Source organism: Rhinoraja longicauda, chromosome 39 (genome assembly GCF_053455715.1).
Source record: "Rhinoraja longicauda isolate Sanriku21f chromosome 39, sRhiLon1.1, whole genome shotgun sequence".
Lineage (NCBI taxonomy): Eukaryota > Metazoa > Chordata > Chondrichthyes > Rajiformes > Arhynchobatidae > Rhinoraja > Rhinoraja longicauda.
Genome location: NC_135991.1, coordinates 16,374,121 through 16,383,915, shown reverse-complemented (window position 1 = coordinate 16,383,915; position 9,795 = coordinate 16,374,121). Strand labels below are relative to the sequence as shown.

General features: G+C 54.5%; 1 protein-coding gene across 1 annotated transcript in view; it reads left to right on the top strand.

Annotated features, from left to right (window-relative positions):
* Nucleotides 1-9,573, top strand: part of LOC144611232 (serine/threonine-protein phosphatase 2A 65 kDa regulatory subunit A beta isoform-like) — a gene marked incomplete at its 5' end in the record, with an annotated part of 88,960 nt that extends 79,387 nt beyond the window's left edge. Inside the window, one exon of the mRNA XM_078430275.1 lies at nt 9,397-9,573. Within this exon, the coding sequence (XP_078286401.1) occupies nt 9,397-9,573 (177 nt within the window). The remainder of the gene's footprint in view (nt 1-9,396) is intronic.
* Nucleotides 9,574-9,795: the final 222 nt, after the last annotated feature.

The following is a 9,795-nucleotide window of genomic DNA, read 5'->3' as shown; positions in this document are numbered from 1 at the left end:
TCCATCCGAGCCTAGTTTTCCCCTGATCCCTCCCTCCCGCCTGGATTTGGGTCAAAGCCCAAATGGAGCCTGGGCCTTCCCTCGGGATTTGACCTAAATCCAGGCAAGGGAGAGGCAAGGATCAGGGGGGAAACCAGGCCCCAGATGGAGCCTGTGCCTTTCCTGGAGTACCTGCCCATATCAAGGCGATGGAGGGGGGGGGGGGGGGGTCGGGTGGAAACTAGGCCCCAGATGGAGCCTGGGCCTTCCCTCGGGTTTTGACCCAAATCCAGGCGGGGGGGAGGGGGGGGGGACACTAGGCCTCAGAAGGGGCCTGGGTCTTTCCCACCGCTCTGCCCCAAATCCAGGAGCGGGAGAGGCAAGGATCAGGTGAAACTAGGCCTCAGAATCGGCCTGGGTCTTTCCTGGAGGACTAGCCCTGCTCAAGGAGTTGGCGGGGAGGGTGGGAGGGAGAGAGAGAGAAAGAAGATAGGGGAGGGAGGGAGGGAGAGAGAGAGTCAAGAAAGGGGGCGGAGGGAGAAAGAGGAGAGAGAGAGAGAGAGAGAAGAAAGAGAGGGGGAGAGAGGGAAGGAGGGAGGGAGGGAAGGGGGGAGAGAGGGAAGGAGGGAGGGAGGGAAGGGGGGGAGAGAGGGAAGGAGGGAGGGAGGGAAGGGGGGGGAGAGAGGGAAGGAGGGAGGGGAGGGAGGGAGGGAGGGTAAAATGGTGGACTCACCATAATAAAAACAACTCAGCGTCCCACAGCCGTCTCTGCTCCTATTTCCCGACGGGAACGTCACGCATCCGGAATGGGAATGGAGGGGGAGAGAGAGAGGGAGGGAGGGAGGTGGAGGGAGAACGGAGGGTGGAGGGAGGGAGGGGGAGAGAGAGGGGGAGAGGTGATGGGATGAGTTGTCCCCCTCTCCCTCTGGATCACTCCCTGCAGTCACGCCAATCCCTGGGAGGGAGAGAGAGGGGGAGAGAAGGGAGGGAGGGAGAGAGAGAGAGAGAGGGGGGGGAGAGAAGGGAGGGGGGCAGAGACGGAGGGAGGGGGGGGAGAGAAGGGAGGGGGAGAGACGGAGGGTGGGGAGAGAGAGGGGGGGAGGGAAGGAGAGGGAGGGAGAGAGCGCGGGAGAGAGGAGGGAGAGAGAGGGGGAGGGGGGGAGAAGGGAGGGAAGAGAGGAGAGGTAGGGAAGGAGGGAGAGAGAGGGCGGGAGAGGAGGAGGGAGGGAGAGAGGGGAGGAGAGGGAGGAAAGGAGAGGGAGGGAGAGCACGGGAGAGGAGGAGGGAGGGAGAGCGAGAGGGCGGGAGAGGAGGAGAGAGGGGGGGGAGGGGGAGGGAGAGAGAGCGCGGGAGAAGAGGAGAGGGGGGCAGAGAGGGAGGAGAGAGAGGGAGTGTTAGGGAGGGAGGGAGATGGAGGGAAAGGGGGGAGAGGGAGGGAGGGAAAGGGGGGAGAGGGAGGGAGGAGGGGAGAGACGAGGGGGAAAGAGAGAGGGGGGGGAGGGAGGGAGAGAGAGAGATGAGTCCTCCCTCCCTCGTTCTTCTAAACTTCAGCGAGTACAGGCCCAGTGCCGACAAACACTGGTCGTACGTTAACCCCACTGGTTCCTGCGATCTGTTTGCTCCTCTGGACCCTCTCTCCAGACCCAGCACATCCTTCCTCCGACACGCACGCTAGCGTCTGTAAAGGCGTCCATCAATGGTGGTGTCCTCGGCAAACATGAAGATGGAGTCAGTTTAGCTTAGAGACACAGCGTGGAAACACAACCCCTTCCCCACCGAGTCCGTCCGTCCGCGCCGACCAGCGATCCCCGCACACTAACACTATCCCACACACACACACACTAACACTACCCACACACACACACACTAACACTATCCCACACACACACACACACACTATCCCACACACACACACACTAACACTATCCCACACACACACACACACACACACACACTAACACTATCCCACACACACACACTAACACTATCCCACACACACACACACACACTAACACTATCCCACACACACACACACACTAACACTATCCCACACACACACACACACACACACTATCCCACACACACACACACACACTATCCCACACACACACACACACACACACACTAACACTATCCCACACACACACACACACACACACTAACACTATCCCACACACACACACACACACACACACTATCCCACACACACACACACACACACACACACACACTATCCCACACACACACACACACACTATCCCACACACACACACTAACACTATCCCACACACACACACACACACTAACACTATCCCACACACACACACACACACACACTAACACTATCCCACACACACACACACACTAACACTATCCCACACACACACACTAACACTATCCCACACACACACACACACACACACTAACACTATCCCACACACACACACACTAACACTATCCCACACACACACACACTATCCCACACACACACACACACACACTAACACTATCCCACACACACACACACACTAACACTATCCCACACACACACTAACACTATCCCACACACACACACACACACACTAACACTATCCCACACACACACACTAACACTATCCCACACACACACACACACACACACACTAACACTATCACACACACACACACTAACACTATCCCACACACACACACACTAACACTATCACACACACACACACTAACACTATCCCACACACACACACTAACACTATCACACACGACACACACACTAACACTATCACACACACACACACACACACACTAACACTATCCCACACACACACAATATAACCATATAACAACTACAGCATGGAAACAGGCCTGTCCGGCCCCTACCAGTCCACCCCGACCATTCTCCCTGACCTAGTCTCATCTACCTGCACTCAGACCATATCCCTCCAATCCCCTCCTATCCATATACCTATCCAATTTACTCTTAAATAATAAAATCCAGCCTGCCTCCACCACTTCCACCGGAAGCCCATTCCATACAGCCACAATCCTCTGAGTAAAGAAGTTCCCCCTCATGTTACCCCTAAACCTTTGTCCCTCAATTCTGAAGCTATGTCCCCTTGTTGGAATCTTCCCCACTCTCAAAGGGAAAAGCCTACCCACGTCAACTCTGTCCGTCCCTCTCAAAATTTTAAAAACCTCTATCAAGTCCCCCCTCAACCTTCTACGCTCCAAAGAATAAAGACCCAACCTGTTCAACCTCTCTCTGTAGCCTAAGTGCTGAAACCCAGGCAACATTCTAGTAAATCTCCTCTGTACCCTCTCCATTTTGTCGACATCCTTCCTATAATTTGGCGACCAGAACTGCACACCATACTCCAGATTCGGCCTCACCAATGCCCTGTACAATTTTAACATTACATCCCAACTTCTATACTCGATGCTCTGATTTATAAAGGCAAGCATACCAAACGCCTTCTTCACCACCCTATCCACATGAGATTCCACCTTCAGGGAACAATGCACAGTTATTCCCAGATCCCTCTGTTCCACTGCATTCCTCAATTCCCTACCATTTACCCTGTACGTCCTATTTTGATTTGTCCTACCAAAATGCAGCACCTCACACTTATCAGCATTAAACTCCATCTGCCATCTTTCAGCCCACCCTTCCAAAAGGCCCAAGTCTCTCTGTAGACTTTGAAAATCTACCTCACACACACTAACACTATCCCACACGCGCACACACACGCACACTGGGGGACAATTTACAATCTTCACCGAAGCCAATTGACCTACAAACCCGCTCGCACGTCTTTGGAGCGCGGGAGGAAACCGGAGCGCCCGGAGAAAACCCACGCAGGTTACGGGGAGAGGGAACGTACGTACGCACAAACTCCGCACAGACAGCGCCCGCGGTCGGGATGGAACCCGGGTCTCTGGCACCGTGAGGCGGCAACTCTACCGCCGAGACGCCACAAGTCCTTGATCTTCCTTGAAGTCAGCAACCTTCTCCTTGGTGTTCCCTCCATTAAGAGCAAGCCTCTCTCTGTCTAACGTGACCCTCCCTCTCCCAACGCCTCCCTCCCTCACTGTAAACAGAGCGGAGAAGATTCACGAGGATGTTGCCAGGACTGGAGGGGCCTAAGCTACAGGGAGAGGTTGGGGCAGGCTGGGACTCTGTTCCCTGGAGCGCAGGAGGATGAGGGGTGATTAGAGATACAGTGTGGAAACAGGCCCTTCGGCCCAACTAGCCCACCTGCACTAGTCCCACCTGCCCACCCCGACCATCTGCACTAGTCCCACCTGCCCACCCCGACCATCTGCACTAGTCCCACCTGCCCACCCCGACCATCTGCACTAGTCCCACCTGCCCACACCGACCATCTGCACTAGTCCCACCTGCCCACCCCGACCAACATGCCCCATCTGCACTAGTCCCACCTGCCCACACCGGCCAACATGCCCCATCTGCACTAGTCCCACCTGCCCACCCCGACCAACATGCCCCATCTACACTAGTCCCACCTGCCCACCCCGACCATCTGCACTAGTCCCACCTGCCCACACCGACCAACATGCCCCATCTGCACTAGTCCCACCTGCCCACCCCGACCAACATGCCCCATCTACACTAGTCCCACACCGACCAACATGCCCCATCTGCACTAGTCCCACCTGCCCACCCCGACCAACATGCCCCATCTACACTAGTCCCACCTGCCCACACTGACCAACATGCCCCATCTACACTAGTCCCACCTGCCCACACTGACCAACATGCCCCATCTACACTAGTCCCACACCGACCAACATGCCCCATCTACACTAGTCCCACACCGACCAACATGCCCCATCTACACTAGTCCCACCTGCCCACCCCGACCAACATGCCCCATCTACACTAGTCCCACCTGCCCACACCGACCAACATGCCCCATCTACACTAGTCCCACACCGACCAACATGCCCCATCTGCACTAGTCCCACCTGCCCACACCGACCAACATGCCCCATCTACACTAGTCCCACCTGCCCACCCCGACCAACATGCCCCATCTACACTAGTCCTACCCGCCCACACCGACCAACATGCCCCATCTACACTAGTCCCACACCGGCCAACATGCCCCATCTACACTAGTCCCACCCGCCCACACCGACCAACATGCCCCATCTACACTAGTCCCACCTGCCCACACCGACCAACATGCCCCATCTACACTAGTCCCACCTGCCCACGCCGGCCAACATGCCCCATCTACACTAGTCCCACCCGCCCACACCGACCAACATGCCCCATCTACACTAGTCCAACCTGCCCACACCGACCAACATGCCCCATCTACACTAGTCCCACACCGGCCAACATGCCCCATCTACACTAGTCCCACACCGACCAACATGCCCCATCTACACTAGTCCCACCTGCCCACCCCGACCAACATGCCCCATCTACACTAGTCCCACCTGTCCACACCGGCCAACATGCCCCATCTACACTAGTCCCACCTGCCCACACCGGCCAACATGCCCCATCTACACTAGTCCCACCTGCCCGTGTTTGGCCCATATCCCTCCAAACTCGTCCTATCCATGTACCTGTCCAAGTGTCTCTTCAACGTTGCAATAGTCCCTGCCTCAACTACCTCCTCCGGCAGCTCGTTCCATACACCCACCACCCTCTGTGTGGAAAAGTTGCCCCTCAGGTTCCTATTAAATCTTCCCCCCCCCTCTTCTCTCACCTTAAACCCGTGTCCTCTGGTCCTCGATTTCCCTACTCTGGGCAAGAGACTCTGTGCATCTACCCGATCTATTCCCTTTGTGATCTTGTCCACCTCCATAAGGCCGCCCCTCATCCTCCTGCACTCCAAGGAACAGAGTCCCAGCCTGCCCCAACCTCTCCCTGTAGCTCAGGCCCCTCCAGTCCTGACACCCGCACTAATCAAGAATCTGTCTGTCTGCCTTAAAAACATCCACTGACTTGTGGCCTCCACCGCCGTCTGTGGCAAAGAATCTCGCAGATTCACCGCCCTCTGGCTAAAGAAATTCCTGCTGGTCTCCTTCCTAAAAGAAAGTCCCTTAATTCTGGGGCTGTGCCCCAGAACTACGTATCCCAGGGCCTCCCCAACTCGGCGGAGGTTTACTAGGTTAATTCCTGGAATGGCAGGACTGTCATATGTTGAAAGACTGGAGCGACTAGGCTTGTATACACTGGAATTTAGAAGGATGAGAGGGGATCTTATCGAAACGTATAAGATTATTGTACAGGGGTACAACGAGATTGGGAATGCACCTCCCATACGATGCAATAATTTAATTAGCTAGTCAGTATTAATTTAAACAACCCAATGAAACAAATTGTAACAGTTTTAAAACAGAATGAAGTGCAAGTAGATCTGTGCCGGTTCATTGTGCGATGTGACCATCAGGACATGTGTCATGTGTCATGGCAGCTATGGCCCTGGTGATGAAGCTGTTCCTGAGTCTGGAGGTGCGGGCGTAGAAGGCCTTGTATCGTCTGCCCGATGGTAGAAGTTCGAACAGACTGTTGCAGGGGTGTGAAGAGTCTTTGCGGATGCTGGTGGCTTTTCTGAGGCATCGTGTGTTGTAGATGCCCTCCAAGGCTGGTAGCTGTGTACCGATGGTCCTCTGAGCTCTATGGACTACCCGCTGAAGAGCTTTCCTCTCTGCCTCCGTGCAGCTGAGGTACCACACAGTGATGCCATGTGTTAAGATGCTCTCTATGGTGCAGTGGTAGAATGTCGTCAGCAGCTGTTGGGGTAGACCAGACTTCTTCAGTGTTCTTAGGTAGAACAGTCATAGCTGAGCTCTATCTAGCTCTCTCTTGAATGCATTCAGAGACTTGGCCTCCACTGCCTTCTGAGGCAGAGAATTCCACAGATTTACGACTCTCTGACTAAAAAGGTTTTTCCTCATCTCCGTTCTAAATGGCTGACCCCTAATTCTTAAACTGTGGCCACTGGTTCTGGACTCCCCCAACATTGGGAACATGTTTCCTGCCTCTAACGTGTCCAACCCCTTAATAATCTTATATGTTTCGATAAGATCCCCCCTCATCCTTCTAAATTCCAGTGTATACAAGCCTAGTCGCTCCAGTCTTTCAACATATGACAGTCCCGCCATTCCGGGAATTAACCTAGTAATCCTACGCTGCACGCCCTCAATAGCAAGAATATCCTTCCTCAAATTTGGACACCAAAACTGCACACAGTACTCCAGGTGCGGTCTCACTAGGGCCCTGTACAACTGCAGAAGGACCTCTTTGCTCCTATACTCAACTCCTCTTGTTATGAAGGCCAACATGCCATTGGCTTTCTTCACCGCCTGCTGTACCTGCATGCTTCCTTTCAGTGACTGATGCACTAGGACACCCAGATCTTGTTGTACGTCCCCTTTTCCTAATTTCCTAATTAAATTATTGAATCGTATGGGAGGCGCATTCCTAATCTCGTTGTACCCCTGTACAATGACAATAAAGATATATTGTATTGCATTGACACCATTCAGATAATACTCTTATTCTTACCACCAAAGTGGATAACCTCACACTTATCCAAGTCACCCTGCAACCTCATAGCATCCTCCTCACAGTTCACACTGCCACCTAGCTTTGTATCATCTGCAAATTTGCTAATGGTACTTTTAATCCCTTCATCCAAGTCATTGATGTATATTGTAAATAGCTGCGGTCCCAGCACCGAGCCTTGCGGTACCCCACTAGTTACTGCCTGCCGTTCTGAAAGGGACCCATTTATCCCCACTCTTTGCTTTCTGTCTGCCAACCAATTTTCTATCCATGTCAGTACCCTACCCCCAATACCATGTGCTCTAATTTTGCACAAACGGACTGTTGGAGAGATGCAGTTGCTTAGCTCTTGGTTTATTTTCACCCACATGTTTAGGCCATAATGTTAGGCCTTATTGTTTTGATGTGGTTATGCTTTATTCTTAATTGTTAACTGTGTGTTTGTGTTGTCATTTGTGAGCGGAGCACCAAGACACATTCCTTGTACACGCACATAGTTGGCCAATAAACGTATTCATTCATTCATGCGGAAGGATATTCTTGCCTTCCATCGCCCGGTGCGGCTCGGCCGCGGGGCCTTCCATCGCTGGTACGGCTCGGCCGCTGGACTTAACAGTGCCCGGTGCGGCTCGGCCGCGGGGCGCAACATCGCCCGGTGCGGCTCGGCCGCGGGGCCTAACATCGCCCCGTGCGGCTCGGCCGCGGGGCCTAACATCGCCCGGCGCGGCTGCGGGACTTTACATCGCCCGGGGCGGCTCGGCCGCGGGGCTTTTCATCGCTGGTGCGGCTCGGCCGCTGGACTTAACATCGCCCGGCGCGGCTCGGCCGCGGGACTTTTCATCGCTGGTGCGGCTCGGCCGCTGGACTTAACATCGCCCGGTGCGGCTTTGCCGCGGGGCCTTCCATCGCCCGGTGCGGCTCGGCCGCGGGACTTAGCTGCGCACGGCTCGGTCGCGGGGCCTTCCATCGCCCGGCTCGGCCGCGAGACATTTCGGCGCCCGGTGCGACTCGGCCGCGGGGACTTCCATCCCCTTGCGGGGACTGTGCGGGTCGGTCGGGGACGAGCTGTCTGTCCGTGGGCGTGGGGAAGAGAGTGGAAGTTTTGTTGCCTCCATCACAGTGAGGGGGTGTTTGGAGTCACTGTGATGGACGTTTGTGTTGGGGTCATGTGTCTTGTTTGTGTATGACTGCTATGTAGTTTCGTTCGGTACCTTGGTACCGAATGACAAATAAAGCTCTGTTGAACTGTTGAGGGCGTGCAGCGTAGGTTTACTAGGTTAATTCCTGGAATGGCAGGACTGTCATATGTTAAAAGACTGGAGCGACTAGGCTTGTATACACTGGAATTTAGAAGGATGAGAGGGGATCTTATCGAAACGTATAAGATTATTAAGGGATTGGACACGTTAGAGGCAGGAAACATGTTCCCAATGTTGGGGGAGTCCAGAACCAGGGGCCACACACAGTTTAAGAATAAGGGGTCGGCCATTTAGAACGGAGATGAGGAAAAACTTTTTCCGTCAGAGAGTTGTGAATCTGTGGAGTTCTCTGCCTCAGAAGGCAGTGGAGGCCAATTCTCTGAATGCATTCAAGAGAGAGCTGGATAGAGCTCTTAAGGATAGCGGAGTCAGGGGGTATGGGGAGAAGGCAGGAACAGGGTACTGATTGAGAGTGATCAGCCATGATCACATTGAATGGCGGTGCGTACAGGCTCGAAGGGCGGAATGGCCTCCTCCTGCACCTATTGTCTATTCATTCATTCATTTCCCAGTGTTTAGGGGGGGGGGGGGAGAGAGAAGGTAGAGAACCCAGGAAAGCACACCCATAAACCCCATAAAACTTTTAAAACTCAAGCGCACACTAAAATTCACCAACAGTATGAGGAAATCCAGCACAGCGACATCGCTCTCAGACCACTCACGGCAGAATGCTCACGGAGCCACACGGAGCGGCGGGAAAAACAGGTCATTGCCTCCACCGAAATCCAGTCGGAGCCCATGGTGGCGAGTCCGGACACGACAACATCACGCCCCCCCAAGGCACTGCAGCTCTAGGGGGCGATGGTGGGGGTCCCTCTACGCAGGGATTCTGCCCCTCTCCATCGGGGACCTGGGGTGGAGGGTATTACACCGAGGAGTGCCCTGCAACATGTTCCTTACGCGGTTCACAGACTCGCCAGCCGCCTGTCAATGTTGCGGGTTGGAAGAGTCTGTGTACCACGTGTACATGGAGTGTGTGAGGTTGCAGCCCCCCCTGCTCCTTGCTTTTTGGCTGCA